Below are 15,846 nucleotides of genomic sequence, written 5' to 3' on the forward strand. Positions count from 1 at the left end.
GAGGGAAAATTTTAAGTTCTCTTCAAACAAGTAATTATTGCTAAATCATTTTGCTTCCTCTCGCCTGTGTCAATTTAAAGAACAAATGAATAATTCATGATATATTTATATATATATTTTAAAGTTCCTTACATATTAAAAGTGTCATTTTAAACAGAATAAAAAGTATTTAAAATAATGTATATAGCTTTCTGAAAATTTTAAAGGAAGTTGCTAACATCTAAGTATCTTTAACTCCTCATTTAAATTTCCAAAATTAGGTTTGGACTTTTAGAGTAATCAGAAGCTTTTAATTCCACTTGAGAGGTTTCTAGTATCCATTTCCCACCCTTTTCCATTTTTGTTATGGTAGCATTCATGAGAACTACCATCAAATGAAAGGATAATAGAAAAAGAAGAGAAAGAGCATATTTATTATCTTCAATGCTACTGGCTAACTAAGTTAAAAATTTATTTGTGGGGGTCAAAAGTATAGCAAAAGACTAAGCTGATACAATGATGTTGGGAGTTGTCTATTTTATTCATCAACATTAGCAATCTTTTCCAGGCCTGGCTGTAAGATATAGACACCCACCTTCCATAGTCCACTCCTTTTCCAATAGAACTCTTTCATTCATTCTGCATCCATGTATGGAGGGCTGACTGGGGCCAAGCACTGTTCTAAGTGCTACCACATAGCAACTAACAAAACAAAAATTCCTGTCCTCATGGATTTTCACTTTCCAGTAGGAAGAGAAAATTTTAAAAAGTACAAATATACAGCCTATCAGACAATGGTAAGTGCTATGAATGAAAATTAAACAGGAAAAAAAGGGGGGCCGGGTGTGGTGGCCCACGCCTGTAATCCCAGCACTTTGGGAAGCTGAGACAAGTGGATCACGAGGTCAGGAGATCGAGGTCAACTGACCAACATGATGAAAACCTGTCTCTATTAAAAATACAAAAATTAGCCAGGGGTGGTGGCACGCACCTGTAGTCCCAGCTACTTGGAAGGCTGAGACAAGAGAATTGCTTGAACCAGGGAGACAGAGGTTACAGTGAGCCAAGATTGTGCTACTGCACTCCAGCCTGGGTGACACAGCGAGACTCTATCTCAAAAAAAAAAAAAAAAAAAAAAGGATATAAGGAGTCCAGAGTAATTGGATTTTTAAGTTAGCCAATTATTTATTCTCCTTGTGCCTCCTAAAAACTATTTAAAAATCTACACATTTCTATTTTCCTGGGTATCAAATTATATTGAGGGATATATTAACAACAAACTTCAATCCCACAGAACAAGCGGATAACCTCAAAAATTACCAAATGGCCATTGTTTAAGTTTTAAAGGGTTGCCTCATTATTTTCATAAGCCTGCTAGTAAGAGAGATAGACATATCATAATAATTTTTATTGGTGATGTGATAAATTCTGACAACACTTAGCAAAATGACCACCAAGTAATAACAAAACAGCATTAAAGCCTTGAAAAAAGATTTTTCTCATATCCTGTCTTGATTAATTTGCTGAGCTTTGGGTGGGCAAAACAAACAGCTCTTCAATATACTGTATAACTGATGACCAGCTACATTCCAACACTGGCTGAAAAACATTTATTTATGAAGGTTTTCTTCCCTCTCATCCTTTAAAAACGTTTGCTGTTATGAGGTGCCTGAGACCTCAGAAGGCTGGCTGGGCTCCATCTCTAGGCAGGCTTGTCGAAGTCAGCTTTTGGTGGCTGCTACCACAACCTAACTACCTACCTCAATAACAGCTATTTCAAAAACATAAAAACTTTAAAGAAATCTCAAGTACTCTCAAATTATTCATATCATGACTCTCTCCAGCATTTTACTGAAATGAATATTTTTTAAAGTAAGAATATTAGAAATTCTACTCCCAAAAAAGAATACCTCCATGGTGATGTGACAGGCTCCCTCCATTAGCAAGGATTTCTTCTCTAGCAGCTGCCTGTATTTGGAAACAACACAATAAATTGTTGCTACTTAGATTTCATTTTGCAGTGAAAGAAAAGGACCCAACTCCCAAAGGAGGCACATGTTTCCTGGGTTAAATAATAAACTAGAAACCCAATTTTCCTCTCTTTTGGTTAAATGTGTTTAAAAAGCAATTAAATATGTAGTCTAACCTTGTAAGCTTTTTTCTAGTGAATAGTCACAATGTCTATAAAGATCACTTTGAAATTCTAAGAAAAAAAGGCAAAATGACCATTCAACGCACTAAGTTGTTAATAATATTAATAAATGCAAAGTTGTAAATGTAGAGTCAGATTCTACTTAGTAATCAACATCTCATTATACCAACAAAGTGACTTAACATTTACTAACTGCTTTCTATAAATGTACCAGAAACATTCTAAGTAATTTGCCTGAAATATCTCATTTATTTTCACTATAGCGTTATGAAATAACTACAATAACCCCCATTTTCCAGGTAAAATAAGGCTTAGATAAGTTAAATCATTTGCCTAATATCATACAGTAGGCACAGAGTTTTAAAGCCATTAGGGTCTTTATTAAACATATTAGAAATCAACCATAAATGCCTTTATGAAGGACATTTCTTAGGTCAATGACTTGGGAAAAGTTACTTGTCAGTCTTATGGATACCTCAGAGTGAAAAGAAAAACCTTGATTTACCCTAATATGTAAGGTCCTAACCAAGCTCTTTATAGAGCACACAGGTTAGAAAAGATAAGCACTTGTAACAAAATATAGAATGACTAAAGACCAGAGTAAAAAAGAATGATAGAAACTGGACTGCCTTCAGTTCCTAATGATTCGTGAATTTATAATGGCTACAAGGTAAAATACCTACAGTACCTTGAGCCTCTCAGAATTACTCAGAGTTGTATGTACAAACCATCAGGAGTTAGGCCAGGGTAGGAGAGGACCCAGGTGGGATAGACGGACCACACCCCACTGAAAAGTAAGCTATAAGAACCCTCAGCTGGGCGTGGTGGCACATGCCTGTAATCCCAGCACTTTGGGAGGCCAAAGTGAGTGGATCATTTGAGGTCAGGAGTTTGAGACCAGCCTGGCCAAAATGGTGAAACCTCTGTCTCTACTAAAAATACAAAAAATTAGCCGAGTGTGTTGGTGTACACCTGTAATCCCAGTTACTCAGGAGGCGGAGACAAGAGAATGGCTTGAACCCAGAAGGCAGAGGCTGCAGTGAGCCAGGATCACGACACTGGACTCCAGCCTGGCCAACAGAGCAAGACTTCACTCCAAAAAACCCTAACTACTTAGGGTTTTCCAAATGAATCGTATATATGCTATCCCCTGCTCTAAGAACTTATATCCCCTAACAAATTACTTTACATGAAGCAATAACTACTTGAAATCAGTAGCACCTAGAGACGGGCAGTTTGGATTAATAAAGAAGGAACAATTTCACTCTGTGGTACTGTACAGAAGGGATGTTGGGGCAACACTTAAGCAGTGAAAGGCTAAAGTGATGAAAAAGTACTCAGACTTTTGGGAATGATGAATATAATTCTGATTGGGGTAATGGTTTCACAGGTGTATACATATGTTAGAATTGTGCACATTAAATATATATAGCTTACTGTATTTGAATTACACTTCAAAAAAGCTGCTTAAAAAAGAAAAGCAGAAGAGGATAGGAGGAAGCCAACCGAATCCTTTCTATAGTTTGGGTTTAAAAGTGTGCTACTGAAATTAGCTTGGGCAGGTGTGCAATGCAGTTAAAACAGTAGGACACCTGAATTTTTAAGAAGCCTCAGCTTCCTACAGGATCCTCCAGACTCTAGTCTGTTTAACTCTAGGCATACTCATAATGAGAAATGTTGGCTATCAAGAGAAGGCTTTATAAAAATAAACAGTTTGACACCCTTTAAGAAATGTAATAGAAACTGCTAGCTAATGAACCCAAAGCACCCACTCACAGCTGTAGCATATAAAAAAAATTACAAATCTAGAATAACACAACAACACAGACCAAGAGCATTAGGGCTGCTGACCTCAATAGCAACTACCATGTAGAAATGAGTAGGCTGTGAAAGTGATATCTAGGATTCCTATATAGTCATACGAATTCCTAATTGTTATTTAATCAGCTATTATGTACTACAGCAACCAAAGAATCACAGACTAGGTGTACAGTACATTAATTTTAGATTCATGATTCAGTACATAAGCCAGGGCAACAAATATGCTTTTCATTTCTAAGGGCTAACAGCTAGGCAAACCATGTGTAATTAAAGAGACTCAAATTAAAATGCATAAATTGACAGTAAAATTTATTGAAATTAATCAATGTATGCAAAATTACCTCCGTTTGTTCAAACACAGTCAGTGGGTCACTAATTCCCCTGTAGTTAAAGGCAAAATAGAAGTAGATACATGCACCTGCATCGTAAGTCTGCGTCACCCTAAAAAACAAACAAAATCCCCACAGGGGCTTTAAGTTAAGTGAAATCAGATTTAACATCTAGAAACTTAAAGACAAGAGCATCCAAATAATTAGTTTAAGCTATAACCTCAGTTTCTTCCCAGCCTCCTACTCTGTAGAAGGAATACACATCGGCTTGCTTTAGAGTTGTCACCAAAACAGGTGAATGGAGGATGCAGTGCAAAACAAGAATTTTACCCTCACTGAAGTACCAATTTAGTCAATATTATAGGTACACATTCAATCTGTCTCATGTCTGTCCCATGTTACTAAAACTTCTATTGGGAAATAACCCAAACACTTTTACACATTGTATCAGCATTTTATGATGAAACACCATTTTCACTGATTTTATTGCTTTGTTATCTAAAAGTAATGAGAGCTATCAGCAGCATGTGTGAAAACAATATATGTAGTCAGGTAAGTACAAGTATTCACTGCTTTAAATTACATAATCAAAATAACATTTCACAAAATTACTGAAAAATATACATATCTTCCATATTACAAATAGTACAACTCCATTATTTTTCAAGAGGGTGTTTTTCTGCCAAAGGACCACACAATGAGGTCCATATGTGCAAGTGAAAACTATATTTTATACCGTCACAGTAAACAGACATGATATAAAACATATGCCCCTTGAAAAAGGCAAAATTAGATTTGAAACAAGAAACTTGGTTCTTTTCATTGGCTCCATCACTGCTGAGAATAGGAACATGAAATGCATAGAATACACATGAACATGCCAACACTGACTAAAATCAATTTTCATTATTTAAAAAATCTATATTGATAAAATGTGAGCAAATTATAATCTCTTCAAAATACATTAAGTCCTCTTGTCAGAGGCGTGTGAACCAGAGCAACTCCATCTTAAGTAGGAGCTGGGTAAAATGATGCTGAAACCTACCTACTGGGCGGCAATCCCAGATGGTTAAGCCATTCTAAGTCACAGCACAAGATAGTAGGTAAGCACAAGATACAGGTCATAAAGGCCTTGCAGTAAAGAATCCAGCTAAATCCCACCAAAACCAAGATTGCCATGAGAATGACCTCTGGTCATCCTTATTGCTGTATCTATACTCCCATCAGTGCCATGACAGTTTACAAATGCCATGACAACATCAGGAACTTACCCTATATGGTCTAAAAAGGGGATGCATGAATAAGCCACCCCTTATTTAGCATATCAAGAAATGACCACAAAAATGGGCAACGAGCAGCCATGTTTTTTTACGTTTACTTTTTAAAATAAATTTGCTTTCGTTTTGCACTGCAAACTTGCCCTGAATTATTTCTTGTGCAAAAGCCAAGAACCCTTTTTTGAGGTCTAGATCTTCACAGGACCCCCTTTCCTGTAACACTCTGGCTTCTATATTATAAATACTTCATTTGTTTGGATTCTCCTGGCTCAATAGACTTAAAGATTCTGGGTAGAAAAAAAGCAAATTACTGCAGTTGAGACCAAAATGAAAGACACTGTTTAGTTCTGGCTATAACTTTAAAAATAAATCACAACAAAATAAAAATCATTAATATTTTTTTCTACACAGATAATTTAAATGCACTAGAAGAAACTCTTCTAAGCTCTGTATAGCCAAAACATAATATAGTCTAAGGATACAGAACAACAAAGATTAAAGAATGCTGATAATTCTGGGTTCAGTTAAATAAGCTATCTGATAATATACCAGACACTTTGACAGAGAGAATATAAATACAGACACCATCAATTACCTTATGCAGCTTAAAAATCAGTCTATACAAAGAATAAGAAAATTGGGGTAGGTCAGACTGGGAAAAGTGTTCTAGAAAGGCATACCTAAATGGAGACTGACAAAAAATGTAAGATATTGTTCTAGGTAAAACAAATGCCAATATTATCAAGGCATAGGAGAAATCAACCAGGAGGTAACAGAGGAGTAAGAAAGCTAGACATTCTTGGTTAGAGGAACTAGATGAACAAAAAGATTAAGGGAACTAAGCAGGGGAAAATGAGCTGAAAATAACCACAATTCTAACATCAGGAATAAGAAAAATCAAAGAACTTGAGGAAGAAACCAAGATCAAAGGACCAATGGCTGTCACTGTTGTGAAAGCTTGAGGAGATGTGCCTTCACTCAGCACCAACTCTACAGAACACAGGTCCTCTGTGGCACACAGACCTGCTTTTCTCTCTCCCTAGGCCTCATATCTTCTCACATGCTACTCACCCTACCTCGATCACTGACTCTTCCTAAGTATGTGTGCCTTTTTCTTCCTCTTCAAAAACTACTTTCCCAGGTCAAAAGGACACAGAAGCCAACTTAAAAAAGCTCTTAATAGCCACGCTGGGAAAATCTGAGCAACAAAGTGAATAATGACAATAACAGCTACATTCCAGAGAATAAAATGTCTACGAGTCCCTATGGATAGACGGATAAATAGATAGATAGTGGCAGGGAGTGGGGGTGGAGGGCAGGCAGAAAAGGAGGGGAGAAGAAAGCTGTTTTTCACAGCGAATTCCAATGGATAAATGTAAAATGAATGATTAGAAAACTACCATTTGCAAGTATCATAATAATAGCTGTTGTAATCAAGAATCCACAGTGGGAGATTGATGTGACTAGGAGATGGAGTAAGAAACTAAGAAACAGGATGAAACAGGATATTTGCATCATAGTCTCAAAGTTTCTCCCCATTTTTTTTCAAGACATAGTTTTGCTCTTGTTGGCCAGGCTACGGTGCAGTGATGTGTTCTCAGCTCACTGCAACTTCTGCCTTCAGGGTTCAAGCAGTTCTCCTGCCTCAGTCTCCCCAGTAGCTGGAACTACAGGCATGTGCCATTATGCCCAGCTAATTTTTGTATTTTTAGTAGAGATGGGTTTTCACCATGTTGGCCAGGCTGGTCTTGAACTCCAGACCTCAGGTGATTGCCTGCCTTAGCCTCCCAAAGTGCTGGGATAAAAGGTGTAAGCCACCATGCCCAGCCCATATATTTTTCAAGTACAATGAGAAAAAAATGGTAATTATAGAGTGGAGAAACCTGGCAGGTACCATCCTAACCAAGCAGTCTAAGTTAACATCACCAATAAAGAGACTTAATAAATATAATAATTCTCCTGATTTAATCTACCACGAAGAGCACGTCACTACCACTTCTGTGGTAATCTTGTCAAAAGGTGTAACTTGAATTTGATCACAAGAAAACATCAGATAAACCTAAACTGAGAGATGTTTTACAAGGTAATTGACCAGTATTCTTCAAATGTATAAATGTTATGAAAGATAAAGATATCAGTGGGACAAATGATAAAGAAGGGTTTGTGAGTTAAGTAAAAATAATGAAACAACACATTTTTTGGTTTTGATAGTCATACTATAATTTTGTGAGTTATCAGTGTGAAAAGTAAAAAGTTCTTCTTCTGAGTTTCCCCTTTTGTGAAAGAATAAATAATAAATGTTGGAAATAGTATTTTCTTTTAAAAACTAACTTCCTTCAAGCTTCCTTGCTTTTTGCTAATAACTCTTTGTTAAGCTCTATGTAGCTGTTAAATGTGGTAAGGAAATAAGTACATTCTATGTCCTTGAACTTCAACCAAGTTATTTGTTCTGGCCTACAGCCTGCTCTGACATGTCCAGGCATGCCCAGGCATTTCCTGGCTTACAGCCTATGCCTATTCCTTATTTGGAAATGTTATTATTCTCCTAGTTTCCCATAAACAACACCCTTCTGTTCTTTGTTCTCCATCACACGTTTACCTATTTAGGAAAATTTTAAGTTTTCAGCCAATCAGGATCAGGCTAGATTGTGCAGGTCAGCTCCAGCCAATGGAGTTAGGACACAGGAGTAAGGACCCAATGCATCAGAGATAAAAACTTCTACTTTTCTTTGTTCAATGTGCTCTCATGACAATCAGGCTTCCAAGAAGCACCCATTCTTCTTGGCAGAAAGTAAAATTGCCTTGCTGAGAAAATTCTTTGTCTGAGGGCTAGTTCTTCTTTTCAACACCAAGGAACAAACATTTGCTTCTAATGTCAGCATTTGAGGAAGATGAGTAAAAGGTACACGGGAGCTATTTGTACAATACTACTTTTTTTGGTAAGTCTAGTTACACCTCCCCCAAAATTAGAAATTGAAAAGCAATGTAAATGTTTCTTGAATTGGCCCATCTCCAATTAAAAAAAAAATATATATATATATATACATAAATTTTTTTAAAATATATTTTTATATATATAAAAATGTATATATATATATATATATATAAAACTAAGTATACTGCAGTTAAAGTCAGCTCCAAACAGACCAGATGAAATGTGATTATCAGTTAAGTTTCACAAACTCCCTCAAGTTAAAAGAAATAAGTATGAGAACTAAAAATTAAGAAAAGGGAGAAATGCCCAAATACCAAATACAATTAGACTGAGAATAATATAGCATCTTTACTAAGTTTACCTTAATAATTAATAAGCATTTGGGAAACAAATAGGATGATTGCACCAAATGCAGTGACACAATCTTAAAATACTGCCTGTGACCCCATATTTGTACATGTTGAATGTCTGTATACAGAAGATATCAAGAATGTTAGATTATTAAATCATATATATAACAGACAACGGAGTTTTCAAAATGCAATTCGGAAAGCATTTAAAAGGGAGGTAAGGTAATATTAGTCAAATCTCCATATGCAATTTACAGAGGTTCCCACAAAGAATTTAATTTAACAGAAGGAGCAAATGCAGAGGAAATACTCTGTTTACTACACAATACAAATAGAATCTAATCTACAATTTTAATTGCCTTTTAGGCCAAATGTTAGGTGCCTCAGAACAGAAGAAATGAACTGTTTAACAATGCTACTGTCAATTTGCCAGCTGTGTTTCTCTTCTAGTGTTAATTCCCCCTCATAAAAAAAGATCTCTTGAATATTTACATTTTAAGTACCAGATATACAAAGCTTAAGAAACACTGGAAAACCATTTTAACTACAAGGGTACTATCATTAAGAATAACAAAATTCAAATAAAGTGTGAAGGATAAATGAATTTGTAGAAATTAGTAAAATATATATCGCTCATAAGATAATCACTAACATTCATAAATAGATGTAACTAAATATTAATAGAGCATTAATTATCACCTTCCAACAAATCTAGGATCTATATATTACACAGTTCAGTTTTCAGTAGAGGAACAGATCGCTGAAGTCGTAACAAAGCTTGATAAGCTTGATTGATTAGTATCTCAGACAAGTCCCAGTAATGGAAAGCACCTTCTGGAATATCTCTATTTGGGTAAATTTCAGAAAGTGACTTAGACCTAACACCTTTTACAATAGATCAATTCTATCATTTAAGACACTTAAACACTAACTTCTACCAAAATCAACTGGACAAGTACTAGTGTGGTTGTCAAAGTCACTACATTATTCTTTAATTTAAAAAAAAAAAGTTTGTGCTTTATAGTTTTTGGAGTACTTTATTTGTATTAGACTCACTGACCAGCAATTACTCCCCATATAATTTCTTCAGAAAAGTTAGGACTGGAATTTCTATTCCAATGTACAAAATACATTTTAATGGACGAAAATGAGATAAATGAACTCAATAAATGTACCTTACACCTGGGTTATTTTTCTTAGGATTCTTGATTTTAAATAGATCTAAAATTATTTTTAAATAACTTGGAAACAGCTTTGTAAAGTGTTATTTCAACTCTGATTTTAGATACAGGTGGTCCATGTGCATGCTTGTTACATTGGAATACTGTATATTACTGAGGTCTGGAGTACGGATCCTATCATCCAAGTAGTGAGCATAGTACCTGATTAAAAAAAATGGTTTAAAAAATACATCTCACATATTCAACATAGAATAATCTCCTTAGCCACTACTAAGCAGCTCAAATCAAACTAAACTGACATCCAACTCTAATTAAATGTTAATCAAGTGTGAGCCATAACTTAACTCTTATTGATCGAAGCTATTCAAATAAGGAGGCTTTGCATATTCTAACTGGTTTTATAAGACATTAACAAAAACTGAACATATAAGCTTTTACAGGAAAACCATTCTTAAAACACAGCTACTTAATAAATATGACACATGGCCAATTCAGTCTAAATATACCAATTCTACCTATCTATAATATAAAGTGAAGATTCTTAGGCTTCATGAATACATTCTGAAGAACCTAGATCTAAGTGTAATTACAGAATGTGCCCTAAGCCAGAGTATTTTATTTCCTAATCATTTTCCATGGGTAGTGGTTTATCACGATAGTTTCATAATGTTACAGCAGAGGTGGGGTTCTTAAGAGATGTTGAACAGGAACTTGGGGCAGAAGGAAGAAGGGTGAAGGGTAAATCTATTAAGTTACCATTTGACAAAACAAAGGAGTAAAAATTTCTCGACTATACAAGAATAGATTTGATTATCTAAAATGTAACAAATAGCTTTTGGATTATTGTGTCTGATTTGTTTTCAGGATTATAATAAAAGTGACCTGACTGTCTCCTAAAAGACTGGACCATCAAGAGAAAAATGAAGTATCAGTTTGGGTTGATAATATAAACACAAAACTTTTTTTCTTAGATTTTAAGGACTTTAAGATAAAAGGTACACTGTGAAAGATACCCCAAAATTTAAAATAAATTGAAAGTAAAATGACATTCTTACACCCAGCATGCCAACATTAGCTTTATCCCATTGTAGGCTTTTTACTACACAGAACAAGACTTCTTTGTATCTCAAATGCCTAGCAAATAATCTCTAAAATCTATTTTTTTCAGCTTTTATAATCTCTGATCCCATCCTCAGTGTACTTATTCTAAATCATGTTAATACACAGACTTGACTTAGTACTTTCTGCAAGGCTGGGTAAACCTGGACAGTCTCTCCCACACAGAAGCAGAAATGACTACTTTAAGGAGATTCTTTTGATTGAAATGAACATTTAAGGTGTAAGAAAGATGCTTTCCTCAGATTTCATGTGAATTTTACTTTCTTACCTTGCAGAAGCACAATTTAGCAAATTCTAAAGGGTATCTCTTCCCACTGGGAACAATAAGGAAAACTAAGATACACAACAGCAGTAGTAGGAAAGTACAAAATAAGACAATGGAAAAGATAGAGAAAAGACAAAACAAAACAAAAAACCCACACACAAAATTACCAGTTTAAAGAGTACAGAAATATTTCTAGTCTTGCAAAACAAATATATGCAATGGCTTTAAGGAGCAAGTAAGCTTAACAATTAAATGATTTAATGAGGACTTGTCATTGGAAAGGAAAGGCAAATATACAAATTTTCCTTACTAATACTAGTATGAATTATCTACCTCAAGCTTAATGTAATTATGTGACAATACCACAGCATTTACAGATCCCTTCAGAGCCTAACAGTTTTTTCATATGCTTTCTCATTTCATTTTCACAACAGTCCCATCAAGAGATAGCACTACCACTATTTACTGATAATATTAGAGCTTGAAGAGATTAAGTTACTAGTAAAGAGCAAAACACTGCCTTCACTCTTCAAACAGAGTCATGTTGGGTATGTATATAATTTATAATTTCTTGACTATATAATTTGTAGTTTCAGTGAGTAGAGGAGTCCTCCTCTTTTTCCAGGAGTTCAGACACCTTGCTCTTCACTGCCATGCCACCCAGATAGGGAGGAAGGCTTACTCAAAGAAGGGTTTCCTACTCCTAAGAGGCTCAGGATTGCTGTAAAATTCCAGTGGTACAATCCTAACAAGGTGCTAAGTCAAGGTTAGGAAAGCTGGCCAAATATAACAGACTGAAGATTTTCCTCAGCTGGAAAACTGTATTTCCTCCATTGATTAAAAAACAAAACAAAACATTTTTTTCAGAATAAAAAATATAAGAACAATGTTTAAAACTCACCTGCATGTAGAAAAAGGAGCAAACTGAACACCCTTCTCTTTGCATTCCCTTGTTATTCTTTCTTTTACATTTCTACAGAGATCTACAACCCTAAAAAAGATAAATGAATACAATATTAAGTTTTCAAATGAGAACTACACAAATTCCAATAAATGCTGGTTAATCTGGCATCATTCAAGTCTAAAATTTTCTTAGCTAAAGCTTTCACAGTTGTTTTTTCAAGAATGAGAAAGAGCCTTGATCATTCAAATTGAGCCCTCCATTCCTAACTTCAAAAAGAGGAAAGTTTTTTTCTTTTTTTGACTTAAGGAAAACAGAAAGTCACAAGAACATACTGAATCTCCTGAATGCAGTTTCCTACACTTAGGAAAGCCTGATTTCAAAATCAATTTAATTATAAGATTTTAAGAGCTTTAAAAAAAGCTATGAAGAAGACGTTAGTGAAAATTCAATTCTAGGTTATATGAATACGAACCTTTACCCATGTCTAAGTTTTTCTTAATTCAAAAATAACTCAGGTGACATGCAGTTGTTAACACCTATAATCTCAGTACTTTGGGAAGTTGAGGTGGGATGACTGCTTGAGCCCAGGAGTTTGAGACTGGTCTGGGCAACAGTGAGACCCTATCTCTACAAAATATTAAAAAACTTATCCAGGCATGGTGGCATGCACCTGTAGTCCCAGCTACTTAGGAAGCTGAGGTGGGAGAATCGCTGGAGCCCAGGAAGTCGGGGCTACACTACTGCACTCCAGCCTGGGCAACAGAACAAGACTCTATCTCAAATAAAATAATAATTATTATTATTTAATTAATAATCATACTACTACTAGCCTGGACAACACAGTGAGACCTCGTCTCTATTAAAAACCAAAACAATTAGTTGGGCAAGGTGGTGCATGCCTGTAGTCCCAGCTACTTGGGAGACTGAGGCAAGAGGACTGCTTGAGCCTGGAAGGTTGAGGTTGCAGTAAGCCAACATCACACTACTGCACTCCAGCATGAGCAACACAGCAAAACCCTGTCTTTCAAAAGAAATTATAATCATGCTGTTATATCAAATGTTTGATAGCTTATTCTCAAGCTGAAATCCAACATGACAAAGATCTATCAAAGACAAACTGTAGAAAGTATTAATGTGCTATGCTGGACTACTTGATATTAAAAGACCTATTTTATTCCCCATTAAATATCCTGGCCACATACTGACACTCATTCTGTGTTTTAAACCTTGACATGTTTAGCATCATGAGACAAAATGATACCAGAAAAACTCAAAAGGTTGGCTTATCTCTAGTTTCAAGACACAGACTTGACTGTATGAGAACCAATTTGATAAAAACAGTAACACTTAAACAGATCACACTTTATAAAGTTACCCATATTGCCAATAAGAACAGTATATTATTAAATTATAAATACAAAAAGGGCTTTAGTATCTTATTAGCATGTCAAATTTTTTATTTTTATGAATATAGTGTTTGAAAGTTTTAAAAATTCTCATCTCATAAAACAATGTTCTTAAGTTAAATTCTGCTTTAGTTTATGAGAGTTGCAGGTATATATGACTTATCAATACTATCTATGCATCACATATGCACAGAAGTATAGAATGGCAAGGATGCATGTTTGAAAAAATATCTCATAAAACATTTGGATTACAGATAATGTCTTTATTTTGAAAATCTACCTTATAAAACAAATCTTTATAAATAAATCTATTAAGCTTTAATATTTCTGAGTTAATGGATATTACAAATTTATAAAAGTAATAAGTTCTTTTGTTGTAACAAGTTCTTCATGTTGGCACTAGAAAATGAAATTTAAGTGCTACAGCTAAGTAGTCTAAAAAAAACTAAGAATGTAATCATCTGCTATTTATAGTCCTTTGCAAGTTATGCCACTGTGTGAACTGCATTTCAGTTTAAATGCACTTAAATGTATTCAATCATCTCAAATACAATAGGAAACAGGAAAATTCTTAAGAGTTCCTTATATCTAAACCCTCACTGATAGTTGAATAATGAAAAGGAGATGGAGAAAGGACCAACCGAACAGTTACAACCCCCAATGGGACACTTCCAGTAAATGACTTCTAGGGAAAGGGTTCTGAAAGTATTCTCTCACAGAACTTGATCAAAGGCTGTGTCCACTTGGATTAGTCCTTTTATAGCACAGAGACATAACTGCATGCTTTTAAATTCTTATTAGCAAATTTAACACTTGACTATTTCCTCCCTGAAAAAAACTTGCCTGGGATTTTTTCACATCATTGGATTATTTCTACACCCTCTAGATATTATTATTCAATATACTTTGTCATCTTTTGTTCTGTTTGTAATGTTAAATGTTGAGGTTCCCTAAACCTCTTTCTTAGGCCCTCTTTTTTCCCCTTCACTCCATACTATTTATAAGTGTTTGTATCCACTTTCTTGGATTTAATCAGAACACTTGCTGGTGTCTCCCAAATCTGTAACATCGCTGGGCACAGTGGCTCATTCCTGTAATCTCAGCACTTTGGGAGGCCAAGACAGGAGGATCACTTGAGTCCAGGGGTTTAAGACCAGCCTGGCCAATATAGAGACGTCATCTCTACAAACAAAAAAATTAGCCAGGCACGGTGGTGTGCACCTGAGATCCCACCTACTTAGGAGGTCGTGATGGGAGAATCACTTGAGCCCAGGAAGTCAAGGCTGGAGTGAACCGTGATAGCATCACTACAGTCTGGCCTGGGTGACAGAGCAAGATTCCATCACAAAAAGAAAAAAATTAAAACCTCCAACCCTTAAGGTTATCTATTTTTATAGACTGTAATCTCAAATTCTTCCCAAGCTCATTCATAAGAATCTATGAAGAATATTCACTGAGAACCTAACAGGTGCAGCCACTGTAGCAGGCATGGGTTGGAACACAATAGAATGGGGCACTTAGGGAAACACAAAAATTAGTATGACCAGTAATCCCTCAAGTGGCTAATATATGAAAAAGCCAATAATCTAATAATGTGTGAAAGTTAAAGACCCTGATCCCATGGGCTAGTGCTAAACATTGCCTCTAGTTAGTTAAAGGTTTGAAAGAAAAAGAAAATTGCTAAATGGTTGTCAACAAGTACATTTTACATAAAAACGTAGTTGCCTTCCATTAATATTATTTGTTAAAACTGCAGCTGAAGAAATTGTTTTAAATAAAAACAAATGTGTAACTGCATAAAACAGAAATTATTGGTGTAACAATTAAATAAATATGCAAGTATATATAAAGAATAGATGAAGATAAATTTTTTAAATTAGCACATGATTAGCTTCCACAGTTGCAAGAATAAAAAAATAAGATGTCAATGATCAGTTAGTACTAACTGATGACAAGGAAATTCATTAACTCTTAAGAGGTAGCATTGCACTAACCCACTTTCCCAGTGATATGGAGTGAATGTCGGTGTCCCTCTCAAAATCCATATATTGAAATCCTAAGCCCCAGTGCAATGGTATTAGAAGGTGGGGCCTTTGGGGAGTAATTAGATCATGAAGGTGGAGCTGCA

General features: G+C 35.2%; 1 protein-coding gene across 5 annotated transcripts in view; it reads right to left on the reverse strand.

Annotated features, from left to right (window-relative positions):
• AGPS (alkylglycerone phosphate synthase) overlaps positions 1 to 15,846 on the reverse strand; it is a 134,498-nt gene that overhangs the window by 16,630 nt on the left and 102,022 nt on the right. For all 5 annotated transcript variants that reach the window (XM_003921831.4, XM_074399425.1, XM_074399426.1 and 2 more), the window contains 3 exons: positions 12,310 to 12,399; positions 4,294 to 4,393; positions 1,890 to 1,947 (listed from right to left, as the gene is read on the reverse strand). In XM_003921831.4, the coding sequence (XP_003921880.3) occupies positions 1,890 to 1,947; positions 4,294 to 4,393; positions 12,310 to 12,399 (248 nt within the window). The remainder of the gene's footprint in view (positions 1 to 1,889; positions 1,948 to 4,293; positions 4,394 to 12,309; positions 12,400 to 15,846) is intronic.

This window comes from Saimiri boliviensis, chromosome 5 (assembly GCF_048565385.1).
Source record: "Saimiri boliviensis isolate mSaiBol1 chromosome 5, mSaiBol1.pri, whole genome shotgun sequence".
Taxonomy (NCBI): domain Eukaryota; kingdom Metazoa; phylum Chordata; class Mammalia; order Primates; family Cebidae; genus Saimiri; species Saimiri boliviensis.